Raw genomic sequence first — 12,420 nt, forward strand, 5'->3', positions numbered from 1 at the left:
TCATTCACTGATACATTTTTTTTAAATTTATGCACATTAAAATTTTCTATTTACACAAATGATGTTTTACAATGTATGCATAAGAGTAAATTTTTTTTAAAAATATGTCAATTATCTGTCAACCATAGATGATGTTATCCAGGTTTTAGCCTTCTTTTTCCTTGCAACTCTATAGTTACGACACAAAAACCTCCTTTCATATTTGTGCCCCTAATTTCATCCTCCGAACTTCATAAAACGACTACAATTCTAACTAGTCAACATAATTTTCATCATTTGTGTTTGTAAGAAATGCTATATGTATCCTACATCACATTTTCCTAACCATCCCCCTCTCTTTCAAATGTAATACATTGTTTTTAAAGTCTGAGCATCCAACTCATGTAACACATTAATTAAGGACAACACTTAAACACATTCTATAAACAAAGTAAAAAATAATGAAATTATTGACAAAAATTAAGAAAATGTTATATTAACTTTACCTGCAAATCTTTAACATTTTTTTCTAAACTCATCCTCATTTGGCGTTCATTCTGTAACAATTCAGTAGCTGATTCTTTACTAATCTCAACATCTTTAAGATTGTGTTCAAGTTCCTTAACTCGTACTTCAAGCTGTAAACAAAGTTCTCTTTCCTTCTTCAATTCATCTTCAGCCTTCACAAGTTCATCCTTACTAACTTTAGATGCCAAATTCTGTTTTAGCTCATCCATTTGTTTTTCCAGAGATTTTTTTTGCAGAACTTCATTATTCAGCTCTTCATTCAAAACCTTAGATAAAACAAAAAAAAAAATAATGGTTTATGTTTAAATTTGTCAAATTAATTTAAAAAACTAATCCTAGTTATAATTCATCTATTTAGTTGAAATACAAATTCCAGTTACAAAACACTTTTGTAAAATGTAATTGCACGAAATAAAATGTTCTCAATAACCTATTTATTTATTTTTACTCTGTATGATATACATTTCTCTTTAAAAATTGAAACTTCAAATGTTACTAACTGATTAGCAACATCTAATGAATGTTCACACTTCAAACTATTTTTCTTGAATACAGAGGTGCAAGGTTTTTTTATTCAACATTTAGTCCTAAAAATCCATGATGTTGATTCCTTACTTTATATTTCTCATTTAAATTTTGCAGTGAGACAAGCTGTGATTCTAAATTTAATTTTTCTTTCCTTTCTTCTTCATATTTATCAGCAAGAGTTGTCTTCTCTTGAAGACTTAGCTCCAAACGGTTTATTTCTACTTTCATTTTGTTCTTCTCACGCCTTTCCTCCTCCAAAACATTCTGAAAATTTAAATTCGAATCATTATAGAATTAGATACATAGTTATATTCTAAGAAAACAAAAACTATACTTCATCATTCAGAACCAAAAATTTTTAGTTTGGCTTCTGGGCTTAAGTTCTTCTGGCAATCCGTAATCCCACCAACTATGATTGGTACCTGACAGTAAAACCGAAGATGACTGAGCATGGAGTTTACTACAAAATCCAAATAGATGCTGAGTGAGATCCAATAAACACATAAACTCCACTTCATCGGCCTCAATGACTTTTATAATAATTTAATCATTTTACTAACTAACAAAATAAAGATCAATTTAAAAAGTAGAATGTATAGATGGCTTCCAGTATTCTTTATAAAAAAAGGTTTGGAGCAAAAACTGTTTTTTTTTAATACAATTAATTTTTTATGATCACTGTTTAAAATAATCACAATCACATGAAACCTTCTAAACATTGATCTAAAGTTTTTCTAGGTCTAGATTTTGAAATACATGATATATAATATAATATATAACCTATATACATTACCTTGACCTCTGAACTTTGATCTAAAAGTTTCTCTGTGTCTAGCAGGGTCTCTTTTAAATCTGTTTTTTCTCGCTCCAGACTCTCAGAGTACACTTTGCTTCTGGCTAGCTCCTGCAGTGTCAGCTCCAGCTTCTGTCTAAGATCTGCCACCTCGTGGGTCAATCTGAAAGATCACAAGACTTGAAAATTCTGGAAAATTCCATATCACAGCCATAAAACTCAATCGGTTTGCTGAGTTGAAAAATAGTTATAATTTTTTTTAATTTTGTGAAAGAAATGTTTAAGTCGATTTGTTTTTAAACAATTTTGTATGCTTTTAAATAGATTTTGCTCAAGTTCTTTATAAAGCAAACAATTCTTTATTACAAACTTTAAAAAGAATAACTAATTTTGAATATTTTATAGAAGGCGTAAAAGAAAATGTTATTATGAAACTATTAATATAAAAATAGCTTACAATAAATTAAGATTTGCTACAGTTTTTAAAAAAATCGCTTACAATAAATTTAGAATTGCTAATTTTTTTTAAAAACATACAAGGTTTGAAATATTAGCTTTAATGATGAAGAATAGGTGAGAGTCAGACATTTTGTGATACCAATGCATGCTGACTTCTATATTTAAATACAATCAGAAATATGAAACAGTGAATGTCTATATTTTAAACAAAAAAAATTTAAAACTAAAAAACAAGAATTTTAAAACACAAAATCACATTTTAAAAATGCAAAAAGTGAATGTTTAAAAAAAAAATACCTATAACTATAGAACATAAATGTAATTTTTTTTTCATAAATTGAACAAAACTTCTAGCATGATAAAAATTACCTTCAAGTTGAAATTACTTGAAAAAGACAAATAAAACCAGAGCTAAATCTCATACATAAGAAATACATAATTTAAGGGGGGACCGGTACTTAATTTTTATTTTATTAAAGATTAGCAATTGAACATTGTCTACATAGCTAAAACAAAGATATTGATATGTTTTAAAGATAACATATCTCAAACATGTTGAGAACAAATGTTGAACCCCAAAAAGTTGAGTTTATATGTATTTTTATATGCAATTTTGTATGCTAAAAATCTCAGTACGTATAAGACATAATAATACATAAAGTAAAAGCCACATTTAGAAATGGTTACAGAACAAACTGATAGAAGGATGTTAAGATTAAACACAAACTTTTTAAAATATGAATTTTTTTCAAAGTCACTTAGAAAAAAGAGTCTTTGTGGAGAGACATCAACTTTAAACAACCATAAAAATTAAATAAAGAAAGGTAATGTAATTGTTTTAACAGTTGTGCCAACTATAACTAGTTTAAAAATATCACAAATATATAAGCTTACTGGGTGCTCCAGATTAAAAAGCCAAAATTAAAGCATCAAATGAAATTTAAATGAATATTTTCAAATACTTTAAAAACAAATAAGAAAATCTTAAGAAAGATAATAAGTTTTTTTGATTTTGTAGTAATACTCAGGAAAAAAACTGAATTAATGTAAACAAAAAATGTAGCTTACAATAGAAATCTGAATAAAAAAAACTAAACTATAATATAAAGCATAAGATAGAACTTACTCTTCCAAACTTCCATAAAAAAAAGATGCAAATAACAAATACAAGAAATGAGTAACAATATAGTGTTGTATCTACCATTTATTTATTAAACAACCTCAAACACATGTATATTCAACCAATATTTCTTTTATAAAATGATATTTTAATGGACATCGGCTATGATCAAGGCAAGAAGTTCTTCAGAAATCTTAAAAATCACTGTTTTAATAACATTTTAATAGTTTTTCAATTTTTTTCAAAAATAAATAAGATTTGATTTTCAAATGTTGGATTTTGTTGAAATCTCAGAATCATTCAAATGCTAATTCATAACCTATTAAACTTTAGATTTAGTAAGACAGTGTAAATAAACATCATTTAAATTAAATGTTAATTTAGTTTTTTTAATATTATAATCAATTTTGTAAAAGTAGGTTTGAATTGAGTGTAGGTTAAATGCAAGTTAACAGACAAGTAGGGTGAGTTTACTTACTAAAAACATTAATCATACATTTTCACAAAAGAATATTCATATCATTATTACTTCAGTACATGTATATAAGGAAAATGTTAAAACTTATGATAATGCAAGATGCTAAAAGCCACTTGTACCTTTTTTCTGTATCCCCATGATTTCTTTGAAGCAAATGCTGTAAAATAGGTTTAATATTTTCAATCAAATTTTGCTTAATGCTACAACTTAATTTGTTTAAATTTTGCAACATCACTTTATAATTCAGTAATCTCAGTATTTGTGTAATCTTAAAAAAAATAATTTTATATTCATAAACAAACATGCAGTGGAAGAAACATATAATGCAACTTGTAGAAAACTGTATCACGACAATGTAAATATTTTTAAAATTTAAAACTCAATAAAATAAATGATGTGGCTTGATTTATTTTTTTTTGTTTTTTTTTTACTGCAAAAACTAAAGATTCCAAGAATAAATGTTATTTATTTCATTCACATCTTGAAATCAAATAAAATATGCACCTTTTATTTTCATATAAATATAACATATAACATTTCCTATACTTGCCTGGTTGGTAATGAGCAATGTTTCTTTTTCTTTAGACTTGACCAATTCATTCTGTAAAGCTGTGAGCTCACTTTGGATGTTAAAATGTTCTTCCTTTAAGCGGTCAATGTCGAACTGTAACAGTGGGAAAATGAACATTTGTGAGTTCATTCAAAGCTAAAAAATGAGCACATAAAAGTATGTAAGGAATCCACAGTGAGCTGACAGGGTGGATGGTAGAGCAATCAGCTGCTAACCCAAAAGTCTCGAGTTCAGATTGCAGGCTCAAGTCCTTAGCATGTCCCTGAATTTACTTAGCTCTGACTCAAGTTATTGATAAAAAGGGTAGCTGGGCATAGTGCTGACCACACTATCCATTCATATTCTGAGATCATAGAAACAGAAATTTATTTCACCTGTCCATTGTCCTGTAGCATTTAAAAAGTTACTTTACCAAAATTTCTTCCAGGCATCTCTTGGTGCCCCTCCCCCCAAAATAAAGTCTACCATCCCCTGAACGGAATGGAATTTATATAGAAAACATACTTTACCAGTGTCCGCACCCCGAATATATCAAGTGCCCCCCCCCCCCACCCGCCACCACCTCCCAGAGAAAAAGCCTAAATGAAATAATATACTTAAGAGATCCAAAAAAAAATCCATGTTGACAATGATGTTAAGCAATTTTGACTGACCTGCTTTTTGGCTACTTCTTCAACTTGCACCTGGCAATCCTTCTCTTGCTCCTGTAACCGTTGAGTTACCTCGGCAATTTGAGATTTAGCAGACGCCACACTTTCTTGAGCTTTTGCCAGTTTTGTCTCCAATGCCTGATTCTCTGTTTTCAGTTGTGACAGCTGGTATTCCAGTTTCTCGTTTGTCTTTACAAGAACGACATTTTATAACAAAAAGTTTTATCAAACTACTTCTTTAAAGATTTAAAAGATTCATTTTCCAAAACCTGTTAAGTGTTAAAAAAAACAAAAAAAAAGAGCTGCCCTTATCAAATGCCCATAAATTGAGCTCGTAACCAACAAATACATGCAAAATTAAATTATACATAACATGTAAATAACATGAATGCAATAAATTTATAAAGTTTAATTTGATGTTATAGTTTATTTATAACTTAAAAAAAACATTTCAGAGCTTGAAAAATATAATTAAATTTTGGAAAATGACTTGTCAGTTTAAAATTACTTGAAGATCATATCATCTGAAATATTAAAAAAGTATGCTACCTTATTAAGGTCTTCTAATTCATTCTTCAAATTTTTTTCTATCTGTTCTTGTTGAGCTTTGACTGATAAGAGCTTATCCCTTTCCTTGATCAACTCTTCTCTCTCTTTTGTCACTTTGTCTAGCTCATGTTTAACAACTTGCAGCTGATTGGTTAAATCTTGTTCTTCTTTTGTCCATCTCTTTGTCTGATTGGCCAGCTCTTCTTTCTCATTGGCTGTTTGCTCAAGCTTTGTTTTCATGTTCTCCAGTGATGCTGTTAGTTGCTTTTTATCATTGTTCAATATTTCAACAATGTCCTGAAGTGTGGAAGATTTCATTGCATCAGCCCTTAATGTTTTCACTTCAGTGCTTAGAGCTTCAAATTTCTCTGAGATGGATTCTTTTTCTTTTGTCACCAACTCCAAATTTGTCTGGAAATATAAATGTTTGAATGCAATTTTAAAATATAAAATTTGAAACAAGATTTCTAATATGAAGTTGTACATTTATTTTTATTTTACAGATGATAAATTTAAAAATGTACATAAGTAATTAAAATTTCAACTTAATTCGGACCTCGTTTTTAAATTTTTTAAACATATATTTAAACTGTTTGAAATAGGGCTGCCCATTTATTTAAATCATTACTAAAAACAATGCATGTATTATATTCGTGTTATACAATGAGTGGTTATATTCGTGTTATACAATGAGTGGTTATGTTATTTTACCTCAACGTCATCTAGCTGAGATTCAGCATCATCTAGCTCTTCATTTATTTTCCTTAGTTTAGCTTGCATCTGTTGTTGGACTATGTGGGATTTTTCAAGGTCACTCTTTAATGATTTTACCTTGATTTCAAGACAATATCAAAATTTTTACAGAGATTAAGATTTATTTTGCTGCAATTGTTCTATATGCTTTTAAAAACTGATAAATAGAAAGGTTACTTTATGAAACAACAAATTCAACCAAATATGAAAATCTTAAAATAAAAAAACTTCTAAAAAATATGAATGAATTATTTGACTTTTCAAAAATGTAAACTTTAAAATGTAACTTCAAAACATAAATTGATAAAAGTATAAATAATTTCATCACCACTAAAATGTGAATTTTATAGAAATATTAATTTCTTTCATTTTCACAATCAAAATAACCATTTCAAATGTAAGTATATGACCTAATAAAACTTCAGTTTTTAATGTAGCAATGTATGAATATTATATAATAAAAACTATTAAAAAATTAAACTTTAAAAAAGCAACAAAACTATTTGACTGACCACATCATCGTGTGCATCCTTTTCTCTCTGCATCTCCCTCATCTGAGCTTTGAGCTGCACAAGCTCCCCCTCTATCTTTGTCTTGTCCTCAATGATTTTTCTCAGAGTCATGTCGCTAGAGCGGGAAGGGCTGCCACCTTTCAAAGCCTTAGACTTCGGACCTTTCAAAGAATTTTTTTTTTTATTTTTAAATTTAGTTTTAAAAATTAGTATACAATTTTAATCGCATTCTTAAATATTGTGGTTACTCTAAGTGCTCATTATCTTCAGCACACACAAAATGATTATTTTTTTTTGCCACCACCCTTACAAAACTTAAAATCCAAACACAACTAATCATAAAACAGTTTCAAACTGTTACTTTTTTAATTTTGTTTCAATATGGGAATCTCATCATCTTAGAGAAAATTACTAGCTACTTTTCATTTTAAAGAGCTTTAAAACCATTAATTGTGTTTAGATAATGAAAGTGCAAGTCAGCTGAGTCAAATTACTATATTGAACCATGTAGAAATCCAGTAAATCTAAGAAAAAGAAAATCAAAGGCAGGTTACATAAAAATATTCTATAACCAAACCTGTAATTCTAGTCCATAACAACTAACTAAAAACTAAATATAATAGAAGTGTACTACTACTTCCGCTGCTTATAATTCTTACAATGTGTCTATTCAGACAGAAAAAAGGTGATAGAGCATACATGATTTTGACAAAATTATTATTTATTATATATCCATTATAATAAAATACTATAATAATTATTAATTATTTGTAACAATTTATTTCATTCTCACTTTTACAGTGATTATAGAAAATCACTATGATTTAATAGACAAACAGTGCATTTGTTTACAAAATATCAGAATTTGCAAGTTAATGTACTAACCTAAGTTTCAACATATAAAAAATATGAATCAACTTGAGTAAAGAAAAATAATTTTAAAAAAAACCTACTGTCTTTCTCTTCATCATCTTGCTCTATGCTTTCCCTCCGAACAGTTTTGTTTGCCTGCTCCAGTTCAGTTCTCTTTCTATCTAATTCTTCTTCCTTTTTATCTAACTGTTGCTTTTTCTTCTCTAGCTCTTCCCTCCTTATTGCTAAGTCTTCTTTTTCTTCTGTAATCTCTGCTTTAACTTGATTTAATTTGCTCCATTCTTTTTGTAAATTTGATCTAATAAAGTAAAAACAATAAAATAATTCTGGTATATTTCCAAATGGATTTTTAAAAATCAAAACTATTACAAACATGTTGGGCTTAATAAAACTATGCAATTAATTATGGAGACCTGGTACTGTAGGTTTATATGCATTACATAAACATATTCTTTTACGAATAATTTTATTAAAACTGTATTACTAATTTGATTTCTCATTTGAGTAGCCAAAAAAAAACAAATTTAAAAGAAACTAAAAAAGGAATTGCCTCAAAATAAAAATCTCAAAAACTTATTACTTAAAAATTTAAAGTAGTGTTTTGTTAAGCAGATAGTTTTTCCTAATATTTAATCCCACTCTTGGAGCAACATTAGTGTAGATCTCTTAAGCTAGCCTTTTTAATTAAATAAACTAATAGTCATTAGACTAAGTCAGCTAAATGTCCTGTAATTAAAAATATTCCCAAAACTAATTAATTTTAAAAATCATTAGACTAAGTCTGCTAAATGTCCTGTAATTAAAAAAATATTTAAAAACAAGTTTACTTTTCTTTCTCCAACTCCATCTTCTCCTTGTTGAACACGTCCTTCTCTTTCTTAAAATCAGCTCGATCATTCTCAATTTCTTCCATCTCTTTCTCTATCTCCTCCCTCTCCTGGTTCAGCTGGTTTCTCTCCTCCTCCAGCTTCTTCTTCCCCTGCTTCAGTGAGACTTCATTCATAGAACTCTCCATGTCATCCCCTTCTGTGTACCCACTCAGTTCTGCTTTCAGTTGGGAAATCTTCAGTGTTGCATTGTGGGAAAAAAAATTAAACTCAGCCATAAAAACAAGACATGATTTTAAATATTAAATTATTTATTACACAACACAACTGATACTAATGTATTGATTCGGATCTGGGTACTTATAAAGCAGAAGACAGTTAACCCAGAAAAGAATGGAGTTCAGATCCTGAGCTCAAATTTGTAGATCTGGTACGTCGGACTCCCAAGTCCCCTACATAATAGCGTTGGGGGAGGAGAGGTGCAAGACTGCCGGGAACCAAGAAGAGTTTGCTCTCGACCCTAACCAGACATCTTGACTTTAAGCTGCGGCCTTCACGTGGCTTCGGAAGAGTGCCACTAGTCGGACCTAATGGGTGCGGAATGGCTAGTGGTAGCCAACAGCAGCTAGAGGTTTTTGATCTGGCCGAGTAGAACTGCAGTATGCGCTAGGTTCAAAGAATGGCCGAACGCCCCCCACGATCAAGCTGGGTACCAGTCGGTAGGACGACGTCCCGCGTCTGGTGGGTGGGGAAAGAAAGCCCGGTGAGAGCCGACGGAAGTAGCGACCGATGTGTGGGGAACTCTTGTGGTCGGAGTTTGCTACACTGAGGCCTGCCTGGCTAATGGAAGTCAACCTTCTGAGCCGGTTTCCGTATAAGGAAGGAAGAGGAAGGAAGCTGTGGTGGGTAAATTAATCACTTAAAGGAAATGCTGGACATATTGCTGACCACAATATCCCTTTATTTGCAGAGGTTACAGAAATAAGTGAACTATACTTCATCTGCCCAAGAGACAGCCAGGTTTAAAAGAGTAACTTTACTTAGAGTAAAAAAGTAATGATTTTACTAGTATTGCTATTCTAATCCACTAGTATTGCTATTCTAATCCTAACCATCAACGTTGAGAGTAAATGTCCAAGAAAAATGCAAATATGTAAATTAGCTATGGCCTACTGCAATTTATAAAAGAAAAAGATTTATTGCACTTAAGATAAATATCAACTTATTTCAAGACATTCTTTCACACTGGTATGTTTTACAATGGAGAGCTGGAAGTGGATAAATTCTTTAAAAATGTTCATGCAATCTATTACCATCATTTCAGCATTCTGCAAATCTTCCTCCAGTTTGCTGTTTTCTTCTATCAAGGCACTGATTTCTTCTTCATGTTCTTTCTGTAGCTGTTGGCTAAGTATTTTAGCACTTTCACGCTGTTTGCTCAATTCTTCTTCCAAATCACTTCTTTCCTGGTGAAAAATAAAAATAAAAAGATGTGAATAAGCTCTCTTCAAAAGGAGATAAGTTACTAGAAAATAAAACACTCTTAAAAATGTTACCAAATTCATGTGTTGGTTTAGGGTTTATGTGAAATTAAAGCACTATTCAGAATTAATTTAATTAGGACGCTACACAAATACTTGAGCTGTTTACAGGAAAAAAAATGCTAAGTCCTCTGATCTATCAAATTAATAATTTATACAATAGCATAATAATAAATAATACCATTGCACATTGTAATTACATGTTATCATGTTTATGTGAATTTTTTTTCTGAAAATTTATTGAAATAAATTTCAAGAAAATTTGAGTTAAAACTTAGGAATAGACCATCATTATTTTAAAAAATAATTATTAAATTATAGATTAGATAAAATATGTTCATATTTGAAAAAGCTTGTAATTATTCACAGATAGTTATTTCTCTTGCGATGGCAAAGTAAAGGTATTGACCTGAAGCGTTAGTAGTTTAAGTAACTTTTCATTTTATTTTTTAAATAAATATTATGAACCCTTTCAAGTATCCGTTTAAGCTCTGTTTCCGAGCTCCGACCATCTTCAGTTTCAGGGCTAGTGGGACCAGGGGTGTGGCGTTTCTCCTCCAGTCTCTCCAACAGCTGAGCTCTCTCAACAAGGAGGTAAGCAATTTGTTCCCCTGAACTAGTGCTTGTGATCTCAGCCAGGCCCTGTTGAGTCAACATCTCAACTATCTCTGCTCTGGCTTCTTCTGTAGGGTACAAAATGTAAAGAAATTGTTTTGGATTCATAGAAACAACTGCACAAAAATAAAACACACAAACATTCAGACCTAACAACCTGTAGGACAGATATATTAGATTTCACAATCTCTGCTCTAGCTTCTTCTGTAGGGTACAACATGTGAAGAAATTTATTTTGGGTTCATTGAAACAGCTGCACAAAAATAAAACACACAAACATTTTGGAAAGTAAAAGATAATGTTCTCCTTTCAGACATAACAATCTGTAGGGCAGATACATTAGACATCTGCAAATGAAGGGATAATGTGGTGAGGACTATGCCCAGCCACCTTTACATGTCTAAGAATGAGTCAGGTACCCATCAGAGATGGGTGGACTCAGGGACATCTTAAAATCATTAGCCAGGACTGAGATTCCAATTGGAAACTTCCGGGTTAGCAGTAGAGTGCCATACCACTCAACCACACCGTCCCTCAAATGTTCTAGTAATTTATTATAAATTGAAACATAGACCTAGAACAACAAGTAAAACAGTTTCAGGTTCACTTACTGCTAGTCTCTTCTTCCAGTCTCTTTACACGTCTCTTCAGAGATTCATTCTCTACTTCCAGCTCTTGTATCAGGGCCTCTCTTTCATCTGACAGCTGGCGTATGTTCTCAACATAACTTTCCACTTCTTTCATCTCTGCTGCCTGAGATTCTTTCAGGCTAATTTCAGCCTGACGTGCTTTCTCAAGTTCATCCTAGGAGCAATATCAACAAAACAAAAGGGATAAAAGAAGAAGAGAATATCACCAAAACAGAAAAAAAAATTTGTTGTAGACTTTTGATTTTAGAAAACATAGAAAATGGATGTTTTCTTTTAAAGGCAGTTTTTATTTGATTACTCGTCTATTTTTTTTTTACCGTTTACATGATTTTAATTTGTATTACTTTATTTTAAAATTAAAAACAAAAAAAAAACCATTTCAACAATGTTTTCAACTGTTAAACTTAATACTTTTTAGATAAAAATTAAAGGTATAAATTTCAAGAAAATCTGTTTTTTAAGGTTGTCTACTAAAGACATTAAATGCTACTAATGAGTAGGTAAATGCTATACTTACTTGAGTATGGATGTAAAGTTTCCAGAGAAAGAGAAGTTTTTCAACATCACTGGACACAGGACTCAAGCCATCTTCTGTCAGCTTGTGTGTTATTTGACTGTGAAGGTCCATGGCGTTCTCCTGATTAGAAAATAAATAAACAGTAAATATAATTGCACACATTTTCACTTCTGCTATTAAGCAGTGGTGGGGGACACATTTACAAAATAAAAAAATATTTACAAGCATATTTTAAAATGATATAGCTTTAAAACAATAATTGATTTTACTTGGTTTGCCTATATATAGATAAAAACTAAGTTAGAAATATCTAAAATGAAATCAGCTAAGCTTATCTTTACAAAAAAAAGGAAATACAATCAGGCCTAAATACATCTTGTATGCAAGGCAGGCATAGTCAAGATTAGTCAAGGAATTTAATATGGTAAGATCTGATAAGAGTGAATTTGTAAACAGTCAATCTTTATCAAACAGTTG

The 12,420-nt window shown here is 30.5% G+C and overlaps 1 protein-coding gene across 1 annotated transcript in view; it reads right to left on the reverse strand.

The window, feature by feature from the left end:
* LOC131949590 (myosin-6) overlaps nucleotides 1-12,420 on the reverse strand; it is a 33,912-nt gene that overhangs the window by 20,044 nt on the left and 1,448 nt on the right. Inside the window, exons 2-16 of the mRNA XM_059311434.1 lie at nucleotides 11,944-12,063; nucleotides 11,388-11,580; nucleotides 10,630-10,844; nucleotides 9,934-10,086; nucleotides 8,621-8,856; nucleotides 7,874-8,091; nucleotides 6,921-7,081; nucleotides 6,367-6,486; nucleotides 5,656-6,066; nucleotides 5,110-5,295; nucleotides 4,436-4,549; nucleotides 4,005-4,042; nucleotides 1,829-1,991; nucleotides 1,123-1,299; nucleotides 486-773 (exon numbers count right to left, since the gene is read on the reverse strand). Of these exons, the coding sequence (XP_059167417.1) occupies nucleotides 486-773; nucleotides 1,123-1,299; nucleotides 1,829-1,991; nucleotides 4,005-4,042; nucleotides 4,436-4,549; nucleotides 5,110-5,295; nucleotides 5,656-6,066; nucleotides 6,367-6,486; nucleotides 6,921-7,081; nucleotides 7,874-8,091; nucleotides 8,621-8,856; nucleotides 9,934-10,086; nucleotides 10,630-10,844; nucleotides 11,388-11,580; nucleotides 11,944-12,063 (2,793 nt within the window). The remainder of the gene's footprint in view (nucleotides 1-485; nucleotides 774-1,122; nucleotides 1,300-1,828; nucleotides 1,992-4,004; nucleotides 4,043-4,435; nucleotides 4,550-5,109; nucleotides 5,296-5,655; nucleotides 6,067-6,366; nucleotides 6,487-6,920; nucleotides 7,082-7,873; nucleotides 8,092-8,620; nucleotides 8,857-9,933; nucleotides 10,087-10,629; nucleotides 10,845-11,387; nucleotides 11,581-11,943; nucleotides 12,064-12,420) is intronic.

Source organism: Physella acuta, unplaced genomic scaffold (assembly GCF_028476545.2).
Source record: "Physella acuta isolate Inbredline_101_S28 unplaced genomic scaffold, ASM2847654v3 ptg000703l, whole genome shotgun sequence".
NCBI lineage: Eukaryota > Metazoa > Mollusca > Gastropoda > Physidae > Physella > Physella acuta.